Source organism: Excalfactoria chinensis, chromosome 5 (assembly GCF_039878825.1).
Source record: "Excalfactoria chinensis isolate bCotChi1 chromosome 5, bCotChi1.hap2, whole genome shotgun sequence".
Lineage (NCBI taxonomy): Eukaryota > Metazoa > Chordata > Aves > Galliformes > Phasianidae > Excalfactoria > Excalfactoria chinensis.
In genome coordinates, this window is record NC_092829.1 from 14039980 (window position 1) to 14054528 (window position 14549).

The 14549-nt window shown below is 37.1% G+C and overlaps 1 protein-coding gene across 7 annotated transcripts in view; it reads right to left on the reverse strand.

The window, feature by feature from the left end:
• Window positions 1-14549, reverse strand: part of UNC79 (unc-79 homolog, NALCN channel complex subunit) — an 88097-nt gene that overhangs the window by 59794 nt on the left and 13754 nt on the right. For all 7 annotated transcript variants that reach the window (XR_011903743.1, XM_072338146.1, XM_072338148.1 and 4 more), the window contains 11 exons: window positions 12383-12475; window positions 11110-11165; window positions 10354-10483; window positions 9015-9079; window positions 7113-7201; window positions 5884-5924; window positions 4630-4658; window positions 3391-3620; window positions 2926-3097; window positions 1981-2211; window positions 350-540 (listed from right to left, as the gene is read on the reverse strand). Coding sequence is in view for 6 of the 7 variants with exons in the window: in XM_072338146.1 (XP_072194247.1) it covers window positions 350-540; window positions 1981-2211; window positions 2926-3097; window positions 3391-3620; window positions 4630-4658; window positions 5884-5924; window positions 7113-7201; window positions 9015-9079; window positions 10354-10483; window positions 11110-11165; window positions 12383-12475 (1327 nt within the window). In the remaining variant the exon portion in view is untranslated. The remainder of the gene's footprint in view (window positions 1-349; window positions 541-1980; window positions 2212-2925; window positions 3098-3390; window positions 3621-4629; window positions 4659-5883; window positions 5925-7112; window positions 7202-9014; window positions 9080-10353; window positions 10484-11109; window positions 11166-12382; window positions 12476-14549) is intronic.

The window sequence follows — 14549 nt, forward strand, 5'->3', positions numbered from 1 at the left end:
ATAAATCAACTATTTTTCAGTGCCAGCTTTACTAATCCTCAACAGCTGGCCAGGAGAAAAATGAAGCTTTTTCCACCACACTATAGGAAGACACTGAAAGTGTTCTTTGCTCAACAAAGCTGATTCAAGGATACAAAGAGCAATAAAATGAAACTTTCCCAAAGGTTAAGTGCTCTAAACTAAATATAATTCATGAAAAATTCAGAAATATTCACTCACTACTGTCTACTGTACAAAGGAAAGCAGGCTGAATGACTTCTTCATTCATTTCCAACATTTTATTTCACTGATACCCCTCAACAATCAACATATGTAATAATAAAAATGGTTTCTACAAATGTCTACATACCTTAATACTTCCCGGAATTCTTTCAATTGATTATCAGGCACTTCTGTCCTTATAGCTTCCAACCACTCTGGCATTATACATTCCCACACGGCCTGGTTTATTACATTGTATGGAATCAAGCAAAGGATTCGATTCAGGCCTTCTTTTAACTGGGTCACAGCACTACACGATTTGTCCCAGTATCCACCAACCTGTGGGTATTTTCAGGAATTATACTGATGACCATTACTTCTAGTCCCGCATAACTGGTCCAACACAAGCACCAATTTTCTCAGTGTATTGGAGCCAAGAAATCATGAGGAATGTTCATGAGCATCCATCAGCCCCAACTTAGAATTCAGCCATGGTGACCGAATTGCTTTTTTTCCTCACTCATTTGAGCCATAGTTTAAAAAAAAAAGGACTGTCCAAGATTTAGAATAATTGTGCTCACTTCCAGGTCATGGCACAGAATATCCCACTGATTACAATTCTCAATGAAGAACATATTTGTTTGCTCAAACTCGTATCTTCAATTATTTGCTCTGGGCCACCAGCAACAGTGCAGGATCTTTATTTTGGAAAGCTTGGTCTAAACCAGATCTTTGGCACTTTTGATTTTTATTTACTTGTTTTGCTTTTATTTATTTGTCTGAAACTTCTGTGTTATGGGAGGCAAAAAGTATACATCCAAGTAAATAAATAACTGGTCTATGGAAACTAATTATTCTAACTGACCTCAGCTCACATCTGCTGTTCCTTAATGGTTCTAGAGATGCCTGCTGTTCTGGCAGCAACTAACGGTACTCTCAGCCAGCAAAATATTTTTAACTCTATTCATCACAGCTAAATATGAGGTCATGAAAAATCCACAGATGCACATCATACCTGATGGTGTAGTGTATCAAGTCCAGATGACACTTCCTACACTAACCACTAACTTGTAGGAATTAAAATGAACTCGTCCATCTGACATTATACATAGGAAGATCATAAAATAAAAGTCATCTCCAAAGTCTACAAAAGAACGAGTACAGCCGGCAGTGATAAATGCAGAAAAAGTCTGCCTTACACCCCTCACAAACATAAAATTCCTATTTTAATCCTGATGTTTCATTTTCTATAGATGAATATTCATGTGTCTAATTTTGATGCCTGCCTTCAACTACATGGTGAGGCAAGTTCAGTTTCATAATTAAAGGGCAGAAAGTGAGGAAGGCTCCTTCAGGGAGTTATTCAAGCAAGGGGTCTCACTGGTGCCCCCCTAGTGACCTTCCAGATAAATCTGTCTCTCGCCATTAACAATAATGCAAACTATGGCAGATGAGTCTTCTGAGTCACGTAAGTCAGAAACATAACAGTAAAGCAGACTAGTAAAGAAGTGACACCCTATTTCTGTAATGTATGCTTTAGCGCATAATGAAGATGCACAGTATCTTTCAATCTCTATAATATTCTTTCACTTTGTCCTCATATTGATGTAAATTATTCCCGTAGAACTTGAAAATCTCTGAAGAGAAAAATTCCTGAGCTCTACTACTCCTTTACCAATGAGATTTCTCCCCTCTTCAGGTAGGACTGAGGGGGAAATAGTGCTTATCCAGTTTAATGTCTGTGGCAACTAAATAAACCTTCAGATGAATTATTCTTACCCTGGCAAACTCCATTGGTTTAGGAAGAAGGCACATAACCATGACATCAAACCGGACATCACAAACTGTCTTCAACCACTTGGTAACAAACTGGGGTTTGAGCTTTTCAACCAGGCTACCAACTTCATCATCCATCATGTAAGCTGTAGAGTGAAACCACTGGAATACCATGCTAACCAGCCTTGCTAAACTCTCTGTGGGTGTATTCTCACTGGGAGTGCAAAGGCTCACCTGCAAGACAGAAATACAAAGTTTATCAGCTTTCATTCTAGAAATGAAAGTATTTGTCTACTATATTTTGCATATTCTCAGAGATAAATGGATGCAGAATAAATGTAAGGTAACCCAGCTGATCAGTTTTTAATTTGGCACAGGATAATTGACAAAATTTTTCCACAACCAGAAAATTTCAATAAGAGGAAAAGAATAAGCATTTATTTTTTATCTTTTTTAATGCTGAAAAGAATCAAAACAATGCTTTGACAAACTAAAACATTCTGGTTTGAGCTTTAAAATCAGTTCTCTTTTCAAAAGGTAATCCAATGTCCAGTAAAATATATGACTCAAATATAAATATATAAAATGTAGAAATGAAAAAGATTAAACCAAACCAAGAGGGTTTTTTTTTCCTCCAAACTTTCTTTTATTTTATAAACATTGTTTGCACTGTAAGACTATCCCAAATCAAAGATGAAGTTTGTGTCTCAAATCACAGACCAGGCACATTCGAAGCCCTTAATGACCTGCTGTTTGAGCTTTTGCTGCCATCTAAGGAGAAGGAGAATGTTTCAAGTCAGGATACTGCACTGAATTTAAAAACAAGAAAAGAAGAAAAGTAACAGATGACAGAAGATTTTGGAAGTTCCCTCCAACCACTTAATAGCTGATGGCTGAGAGCGAGAAAAAGAATTTAAGCTTCAGAATAAAAGAGCAAGAACTTCTTACCAAGAACCAGATACCAAATTGGCTTAGGAGGCGTTGATCATGTTTGTCATCATCTTTATTATCAAAGTCTGTGTTGTCCAGGGAGTGATGGGAAGAGGATAGGCCCATCTGCCTCCTGCGGTTGAGTTCATGCTCCCTCTGCTCAGCATGGAACTCCGCTTCTTTCAGCAAGCTATAAAACAAGTTTGCAGGCAGTGAAGACAGCTTTCCTGCACTGGATACAGATATCTGATGAACAGTGATTAGAGATTAAGGCATTTGATGTCAACATTTTCCCAGAGACAGTAATAAAATAAAATTTAGTTCTAGGATTCAAGGCTGAGTTCTTCTGTGAGGACAACACTCATGGTTGATTGGTACTGAACCAAAGCAGCAGGAGTTCAGTACCCATGAGTTATGCAGGCAGTGTTTACAAAAAAGCTTGATCCTGCTTTACATATAGATGCTGTATAAATACAATATTACCTGATCACAGCTTCTACAGTACACACAAGCTCCTCTGCCCCACACTCTCGTGTATTGATAGGGGGTGGTGAGGTCTGGTAAAGATGGGTTTCCGCTGCTGCCCCAACTTCACTGCTGTGATGATTTGAATGGCATCTTTTGCAATAGCGCACTGGCCTATTGCCATGGCGACCACAGCATCCCGCTGAGAAGCATGTAACCACAGCCCTTCTGACATGTGAACTACAGTTCTGGAAAATAAAAAGAATTTTATTAGGCCATAAGGATAAGGCAGTGGAACTGAAAACTGTGATGAGAGTCCAAACTGGAAAGCTGGCTCAAGTGTTGGTTGTTTGCCAATCACTATGCACAAGAACAGACGTGTACAAACTCCTGATGCCAAGTGTTCCTGTGCTTTCAAGAACACGAGCTCAGGTATGGACTTAAATGTCACAGTTGCTCTTCTTTTGGAGCAGGCCAAACCAACATTTAAGTCATCAACTTCTGGCTTGGAGAAATCTGAAAATTTACAGTAGTTCTCTTAACCCTTGTTTATACTTCAAAGCATCCCTTCAGGTTTAACATATAGCAAACTAACACATTCTTAGGTATGTTAATGCCACATCAGTTTGTCTGTGTGTGAATCTGGCTTATCATACATAATTGTCCAAACCCCTGAAGTGTGCACTACCTTCATTTTTGACCTCTGGTAATCCGGCCCAAGAGAAAAGCTTTATTTATCACACAAGATCTAGCATATGTTATATATTATATCCTTCATTACTAAACTGTTATTAAAACACATTAGCTGGTAGGTTTTGCAAGCAGATTCTTTTTGTCAGCAATTTTTTAGACCACTGAATACTTTCAGTTCATATATTTAAATCAATTCACTTTTTACAGTAGGAGTTTTGTCCAATTTAAGATTAATCTAGAACTTCTGGAAAACAAGACGATATAAAACACTCTTTGCTTTATTTATTTCATAAGCAGATATAGAATAAAAAATCCACTCAATTGCATAATTAGATTGCCTTACTCACTACATCTTGAATAAAAGCCTACAACTACAGTCAAATATCAACAGTTCAAACAAAAAGAAATCTTGCTTCTAAATCATTCCCATCTCCAACAAATGCATTCATGGACAAACTGTGAAAACTTGGAATGGTACCAAAAAGGATGCACCACACACTAATGGAATGACATTACATACAACACACCAAATCATGCCTCATCACAGAAATGACTTAATCTTACCTTCTTCTGACATATAGCAGAAATTTCAGCTGTAAGGGGAAGGCATACAAAACATCAACACAGAATGATGATTGTTCTGATATAATATGGCAACCATGGGAAAATGGAATAGCTGCAAGGAATTCTCTGGGGCTAAACTTGTGCATCCAGATACTACTTGAATCTCTAAGTGTCTTGGATTTCTGGAGGTAAGACACTGCATACATGTGTTTACTAGCTGTTCCTACATGGAAGTGAAATAACAGCGTGCTGTGCTCCTATCCACTTCACCTCATAGGAGGACTTGCAACAGAAGGCCTGTTGGCATACTAATGCAACTGGCATACTATGGGAGGCTGGGCTCATACAATTACATTGTCTGCAAAAGCTGGCAGTATTAGTGAATTTAGATTAACAGTGTAGATGTAGCCTGTACATCCATGATCCCTAACTCCACAGAGAAATATTTACAGATTCAACCTGTAAGCAGTACCTTTCAGTCTTTCACCCCTTATCTGATTCAGAGGCTTCTGAATCCCTGACTCCCTTCAAATAAACAAACAAACAATCCCTTCAAATAAATGATACATTTTGTAGCCTGTGTTAGATTGTAACTGTAAGGAAACAGCAAGAAAAATATTCACAGGCAAAGAATTTCCAATCTGCTGAACAAAGGGAAAGGGAATGTCTTCATTTTGACCTTAAAACAGTATTTTAGAGGATATGTGACTGTCCTTGTAAACTCAGGAAAGTCTACATAGTCCACCAATAAGCTTAGCCTGCCTTCTGGGAGATAGTAGAATACCGCACGTATTCTTTGCCCAATGGACCAGAACTGGATTGATGAACGAGTCATTGAAAAATACGTCCATTTCTGATGTTCTTTCCAGCTTCCTGTTCTTGAACAGATTTTCAGAAGCTTTTAAAGCTTTAAAATCAGAGCCAGGTTATCAGAAGAATGAGCTCCTCTTCTTGGCCAAAATACATTTAAAAAATTGGTTTCAATAATATATGCTTATAGAATTTAAAATCCATTCAGTTACTTCTGTTTCCTCACAACTAAAGAGCTGCATATGATTTCAAGTATTAAGTAGTTAATGCTTTATAGTACTTGAAAGACATTTAGCAGCATGAAGTACAAGCCACTTTAAAATCCTACAATACTTTTTAAAAATAGAAGGCAGCACTTTAAGTAACACAGTATGCAGAAATGCCAATAAACATAGGGTTGTACAATTATAACGGGTTTGTACCTACCCTTAAAATTCCTCTTACCTTGTGGTAGGAGAACATCAATCAACCATTCACTGTGATCCCTATAAAAATTGTATATCTAATTAGATTTCCATTTCCTTACTTATGTATGCATTTAGATTTGCACTGAGAAAAGTTATCTAAATTAATGTGGAAGCATTGACTTTTGTCTGAAGCGGTGTTTTTACAAGTACAGTTTCTTACACAGCAGGCTGCTTGATTTTGCCTCTCTTTGCTGTCCCTGACTTACTGCAAATTACCACTCTGATAATGGTACATCGTGTTCAAAGCTTTCAAAAATTACTTATAAGTCACTAATTTATCAAATGAAAATGGTGTGTGCTCTGGAAGTCTGAAGGCTAAGAAGCGATAGCAAGATAAGAGCGACAGACAGATATGGAAAAAAACTGTACTAGTACCACTTACTGTGAGTCTCCTTAGAAGCTATGGGTCTACCAAATAAATTACTTTGTCCTGAAGCTTTAAATCAATGCCTTAAAAACTAAGATGACTTCTACAAGATTTAATGGATTTTTCTGGCAGCTGGTGTGATATAAAGGTGGCTGTTAAATTGAGGACAAAACAAAAACATGGAGCTTCTGAACTAACTGTAACTTTGTCTGTTTGATGTAATGATTGGAAGTCCCCTGTATTAGTAGTAGATAAAGCACAGAAAAATTAATTTAAAATCAATTTAAAAAAATTGAGGTGAATGAGGTTAATTCCTCTCAGGATATATTCCTTTAATATACTGGACAAACCTGGACCAGTTTCAATTCTTTACCTTGCTGCTTCACAGTACATGTTAGAGAGCAATCTGAAATATATGCTACAGAAAAGTAACCAAGTCACTGCAAAAGATCTTTCATTGTAATATCCTGCTTTAATAACATTCAGAGGATGAGGAGGAAAAAAAAAGTATCCTAAGCAAAAGCTTGTAAGTTAGTAAGGTTCCTCTACCACAGTCAGTACATCGCACACTCTAGTCATTCAATGATCTTAACTTCAAAACTCACTACTGACCCATTTAAATGCAAGTGCTAATTGTTTGGGTAAGTTTCTGTAATCCTTGTTCACTGTGTTGCATTGTGCTCTCTATATTTCAAGAGTTAACTATACAAATTATATGCTAATCATACAGGGGAAAAAAAAAAATCATAACAATCTTCTGTAACAGATTCTTCTGAACTGCAGAGTTTAACTGACCGTGCCTGATCACCTGATCATTCTCCATCTCTCAGTATACCTACCCTGCAATTCTCTGGCTGCATTCTTCACAGAGATATAGGGGAGGTGGTTTATCACCCAAAGCCACAGACAAGGATGGGTCAATGCACATCTGAAACACAGAGAAGGAAAATAATTAACACATCTGTCCATGAAAGTTCACTGAGAAAATGTTCAGTGTGTTAATGCAGAGACAACCTATACAATGCAGCCTTGATAACTGTTGAGAGCTTTAAGTATTCCCATGGTACTAAGTATGGTACTAAGGATCTGGCAGTCAAAAATCTCAAAGTATTTCTAACAAAGACAGGAACATATCTGTTCTTTTCCCATAGACTCTCGTTTTCAATTTGTGTTCCAATACGAGAATTTTCATTCTCTGAAAGACAAGTACGTTTTGTGTTACACATTGACATTCATTAACTTTGCATAGTCACAACAAACTGTTTGTTTCTTCCAAACAGTCACTGAGAGAATCACTTAGGACAAGGTAATGTAAAAGTTTATTTCTCTCTCAGTAAATTCCCCTCTAGCAGAACCTAATTTTCAGTCATCACAACTGTTGACTATCCAGCACACAGAACTATCCAGTGACAGAATAACCCCACATGTGGGGCAAGTGTCACCATGATATCCAGTCTGCAAAACAGTCTGTGGAAAAGGTTCACTGAAGAATTTTTTGACTTGCAGAATTGTGTTGATATATGAAGTGACACCAGGAAAATTAATTGCACCTACATATTTAACTAATTAGTATGCCAAGCTATAGTATGCTCTGAACTTGGGATGCTATTGTTGTCTGCCACTGAATTGCTCTATGATCCTGTGCAAACCATTTTACTTGTCACTTTGTGTGTAAACAAAAAAGCCAACATTTGCCTCCTCTTAAAGCAGGCTACAAAAGAGGTATATAAATCACTATTGCTATTTGCTCTGGAACATCAAAGGATCACAATGAGAGTACAAGTATTGTATGACATCAGTCTGATACCGAGGTGAACTTGTATCCATATAACTGACATGTTGCATGTATATACCTAGGTTCCTCTGAAAGTAATGTCTCCTACTTATTTCCATGGGAGCTACAACAGACACAAAAAGTGCAACAGTCCTTTTTGACACAGAAAATTCTCAGCTACAAAACAATGTTTTTCAATAGAGTCACTACCATCAGCTATGTATTTTTACCAGTGATGAACTATGGCTGCATGCCACACTTGTGAAACTCTACATTAGCGGAATTGACTCACTGTTGCTTTCCCCAGTGCCAAAACACACCACCCAGCACCTCACTGTGCTCACATCTACTGTTTGGTCTCCATTAACATTCAGCAAGCGTAGATGAATGTCAACGGATGCAATTTTTTCAGCATGAAGAAATCCAGTTCCACATCTCTGCTTCATAAGAGCTTCCATGTCAGATGCCATTTTGTCAGACTGCCCCTCTGCTGCCATCTGTCACACAGCAACAAAATGTAACAGACTACTGTTGAGAAGGTTCAACCTCTACTGCTATATCACCAACATCTGCCTCTAGTGCCATGAACAAATATAACAAAACAGAAGGCATTACTTTCAGAGCAACCCTCATAATAAGATTTGCACATATATTAACACAAACACATATGTTCGGGAAAATATTTATAAGCCAGTTTAGAATTTGATGCAGTGCTTTGTAACCATTCTAATGTTACTTGTTAAGACTTGTCTGACAGTTATTGGAGGAAATATTCCATCTTGCTTTAGGCATTCTGAAAAAACATTCACAAAGCTCTAACTCTTTCAGTCTTGAAATGTTTTTCTATTCTCTTAGCTACCCAGCTGCTCTTAGTCACCTAAACATCACCACACCTTATAGCTGGGGCAAAGTGCAACCTCCCCCACCTCCAGATAGTCAGGTTTGACCTCTGACAAAATAGCAGTACCTTCACAGCTGGTTTGTTAATTGCATTATGGCATTCAATATGCTGGCAATGAATAGGATTCCAGGCTGCAAAACCAAAATACAATAGATTAATAAACAGACAGAAGTTATTTATACTCTTCGTGTCTAGTGATATCAATGAAATCCAAGATCCCCTTGGATAAGTACTATATAAATATGAAAGAAGTAATTCCTCAGGAAGACTAATGACTACAATAAATGACCTATGAAGGAAAGGAAAAAGAAAGACATGGATGTTCCCTTTGTAGATCCTTCCCGCTTTCACTAGGTTTTGAATTAATTAATAATTCTTCCCCCTGCCCCTCAGTACATTCAAAAAATATTCATAAGCTAAATGAAAACACTGCTGTAACACTGGAGAAACACTCTAGCCACAGAAGGAGCCTTAGTTTTATAATGACAAGAAGTAAACAAAAAGGTGGGTTCAAGCGATATCAGTTGGATGCTTTATGGAATGCCTTCATGTCAAAGTGCCATGCAACTGAAGAAGATTCACAGCTCGCTGTGGGATACATTAACAGAAAAGTTACATAGAGAAAAACCACTCCAGTCTGCCCCATGTTAGTAAGAAGTCAGATTGAATACTGTGCTGCATTTTTAAATCTGGTTGCATAAAAGAAGTGAAGAAGCAGAGGAGTACAATAAGAATTATTCAAAACAAAACAAAACAACAAACAAGGCAAATGTTTAAAAGAATCTCACAAATAACTGTAAGAAACTTTCAATGTGAACTTGAGTTGGTCTAGATGGTCTTCTATTCTTCATTTTTATTATGCAAATTGTTGCATTTTGTCATACACTCCTGTATGACAAGGATTATTTTCACTCTACTGTCAACCTTGAGCACTTAACCCATTACACTGACCACATCAGACGCCACCAGGCTTTTTTGACAACAACAGCCAGATAAACAGCCTTAGCAAAAGCAGTACTGATAGCAGCTGGCACATCAAAGCAACCAAAGCAGTAATTGAAAGAAACATAAGCCAGAACCACTGTGAGGCCAAGAAAGCAGTTTCACAGACCATTTGAAATGCTGTACTTATTTCTCTTCCTGTTCCCTTTAGTTAATATTTGGAGTAACATCATATAATCACTAGCCATGATAATTATTATTTTTTTAATTTTTCATAGGACCTTTTGCAAACGCAGACACTGTGATATTGTATATCCAATGAAAGCACCAACTCACCAAACAAAAGGATTTCAAAATACATCTTAGAACTGCAAACATGCAATGAACACATTATGAACACATATTCAATGCAATGAACACATATTCACTTCATTTTGGCTTACACAAAAATAGCTGCACTGACCTGTGTACTGCAGTCCTCTGTATTCACTGATTGCTCCAGGGGGTTTTAAGTTGGGCCAATAGTGAAATAACATTTGTACTGCTGGAGGTTTAACTTGAGATGGTCCATAAGCTATGACATATAGCAAATCCTAAGGAAAGAAATATATATTGAGCGAGGTAAAAAATACAATTCCACATTTACTATTCGCTTTCACAAATATACTTGAATACATAAAATATGTACATTTAATGCCTTGCCAATTATTTTTTTAATCTCTTACAAGTAGATTAGATGTAAAACTTAAAAAATATGCCTACAACTGGCTTCTGAGTTTGGTCAGATTATCCAACAGCTGTGATCCCTCCCACATGGCGTACTAACACACAGCAAATGAAGCCTTTGTCTATTCTTGTGGCAAAGAGGTGTCATATAGCTAAATAACTGGATCCAGATCAGATTTGAGCTAAGATGATATTTACACAGAGTCCTTGGAAGAGTTAAATACCACAGAAACTGATAGGATCAGTAGTTTTCAAAATGTCTGCCACTTGGAGCCACAATCACTTAATATTTGGGAAAGAGAAGTCTGTTCTGCTAAAAGTAGTATTGCTTCTGTAATGTAAAAATCAGTACCTTCCTCTTCATAACTCAGAGGATGGGCTACATAGACTATTTTTAATCAGCTCTCGGCATATAATAAGCTTTATTTTCAAGCCCTCTGGTTTTCATTACCACCAAGACATATCCACAGAGTATATAACATCACAAACTTACTTTCCATACTTCTTGTTTATATTTCATGAGGCACTCCAGTAACTGACAGTGATACACTGAGAGAGAAAAGACGGTATAGATGTAATATGATAATGGAAACTTATGTTACAGATGTGATATAATTAACCGATTGCTTTTGCCTTTTCTACATCTAATTTAATTGCCTTTTATTTTAAAAGCCTCGACAAAGGATTATTGCCCTGAGAGTTATCATAAAATAACAGACTTTAAATATTACTAGCTTTTTTCTGTCAAGTAATGCAGTAAGATAATGAGCCCTATGAGGGTACTCATGGAGATCATTTTTTAAGACATCTTGCTTAGGAATACCTGTTAATTCACTTAAAGCTTGTTTCTCTGGCACTATATAAAGCTGTGAACGGGTGTTTTGTCATTTACTGTGAGACAGAAACAACACATGACAGCACATAATTCCTTTATATACCAAAGAGCATAGAAGCCATATCAAACACAAGAGCCAAAGGAACCCTTTAACATTTGTCTGACTTCCCCAAAACCACAGGGGCAAATTTTCCTCTAATGGATTGAACATGAACTTGCATGCAGAAATGTAGCACTTTAGCAAAAAAGTTGCATAAGTAGCTTTTAAAAATAGTTTACTGCTTTTATTTACCACTGAGCTGCATTATCGTGATGCAGCAATTCTTACACGCAGTGTGAGGTTCCTCCTCACATACACCACCTTGCCAGTTAAGTATACGTACAAAACAGGAGATAGATAGGTTTTTAGCATGAAATAGGACAGCTCTCTCAGGTAAAATTTCGTTTCATTTTGGTTGTGTGACTGCACTGAATTAATTGGGGCTGTGTCACAGTGAGAGAGAATGGTATTTAAGCTTAGGTACTTCCAATTACAATTGAATAAGAGCTCTGTTCTGTGCCTGTAGCCAGAATTATCTGTCTACTTTAAGAAAAAGTATCAGTTGTCATCTTGGATGGATACACTTCATAACAGAAACCAAAATTTACTAAAAATACGATACTATAAATTAACACTGTTTCCTGATGTCAAGCTAAAGTAGAACAGTCTGTCATCCCAGACCCAAACCTATTTCTTCATCACAATGAGATCTCTTATCTGCATAATGATGACTTGAGCATGATGCTCAGAAATGCCAGTTTTTATTAAAATTACTAATTTTTCCTCCTGTATTGGATAGTAAGATAGACTTTTTCTATCATCTGAGCTTCTTTAATCACACTTGAGACAGAATTTCATGATTCATACACCAAGTTGCACATTTACACATACCTGGGTTTGACGTGTATTGCATTGCAATCATTAACATTGATGATGCTGATAGATTGACATGAGCAGGAACACCTTCCCTTTTTGAGGAGCCCACTTGAAAGAAAAGATTAAAAAAATAAAAATAAAAATCAGCATATAACAAGGAAAGTAGCATATTATTCTGATTTCAACTCATACAAATAATATGAACAAAAGTAAAAAACCCTAAGGTTCAAAACAAACAAACAAACAAAAACAGAAAAAAAAACATTTTATATTAGTGGGGGTAATCCCCTGGAAGATAGAGATGACTAAGAATATAGAATCATTTCTCAGGGCATGTATCTGTTCTCCTAGACCAGTAAGATTTCTTTCTCAGAGCTGCAAAGACCAAAGACAGTGATCTTCTCAGGCATTCTCCTTCAGAATCCACAGACTGATCAGAACAGAGTCAATCCTATAGTCACACACACCTGGGACTCAGGTTGCAGGTAAGGCAAGGATGAAGTAGAAAGCAAGGAAACAAGGAGAATGGAAAGCTTACTTTTGATGTGCACTGGCAAAGCTGTGAGACTGGTGGAGGCTGACTGGTGGTATATGGCACAGAGTACTTCTCAGGGTCTACACAATATGAACTCAAATTATGGCTATATACCACAGCGTGATCTATGGTAAAGACAAACAGTAGCAATGCAGTGTAGCCAAGGTACACATGAAGTAGCTAGAGTTCCTTCTAATCTCCTGCTGTACATTTACTATCAGATAGTAGACTTGGAATAACAGCAAAGTGAAGGTGCTCATTTGCAGAACTACATCATGGCAACATATCTTTGAAGGCACCCACCTACACAAGAGGAGATGTGTATTTTCTCTGTTCATGTTCTACAGCTCTTTCCCAAGCCTGTTTGCCAGGACCAAGACACTAAGTATTTGGGATAGAACCAAATCATTGTTCAGTGAGATACTTTCATCCCTCCCATCTGGCTCTTCAGCTGCTCATGCCATCTCTTGTACCCTCCCTTTCAGTTTGACTCAGAGCTGAGCACCAGGAAAAAGAAAGGTTCTCTGCTTGCCTTGCAAAGGAACAGATCATGCCCAGTGGAGAAAGCCTAGGACTCTATTTTGAAGAGCACACAACTGGTAAAGGAAGGGAAAACAGAATAATGTGGTATCTCCCCATATGCCCCAACATTAATGTGCAACAGAGAGCTAAAACATTCCTTTTCGAATGTCATCCACACAGAGTACAGAATTGCATATGTAAAAGAAAGTCAAGGATTTGGCTCCATCAGTTCTTTTGGAGAACAGTTTTAGAGATCTGAAGACAGGGTGGGATAGGTTACCTAAGTACATCAGCTGTTAATTAGCAGATAACATCAGCAGAGGAAATAAAAGTTTGATGTAACATTCTGCTCTTAACCCAAAGAGGAAATTTTTCCAAGATCACTGACTGAAAATATTTAGGTGTAATTTTCCACAAAATCTGGACGATACTTCTTTCCTTGTCCTAAGAGGAATTTCCACACTTGTCACTGACATCAGGGTAGATCTTTATACAAATAATAATAATAATAATAATTTAAAAGAAAAAAATCCTGTTTTTTCCATAAAGGCCTGCAATACAAATAAGGAGGAGATATTCTCAGAATCACAGGATGGTTGATGTAGGACAAGATGATCCACAGATATTCTTTCCAACTCCTGCTCAAACAATGGTCAACTAGAGCAGGTACTCAGGATGTTGTTCAGCTGTGTTTTGAGAATCTGATCAACTTCACAGGGAAATGACTGTTGGTTAAAACTGATTTTTAACATTAAACCTAATATTTTTGTCTGCAGAAAATGGTTAAAATTCTCTCTACATCAAGGTTTTAGGTACAAAAACAAGTACACAATTCAGAACTCAAGGTCTCACAACTGGAAATTCTTCACAGTATCACTACATTGAAATGATTCATTACTGTACATCCATGTTCAGTACAGATGTAAAAATTATACATCATATGCATATTGATATTGCACACATCATTTAGCAGCATCCTGCCTGTTAACTCTAATCAAGAAAAGAATCAATAATAAATAAAAAGTATAGAATTATTTTCATCCATGGTCTTTTTATATACACACAGAAAAATACTGCATAACAATTCTATGACATAACTGAATCTCACAGACTGATATTGTATCA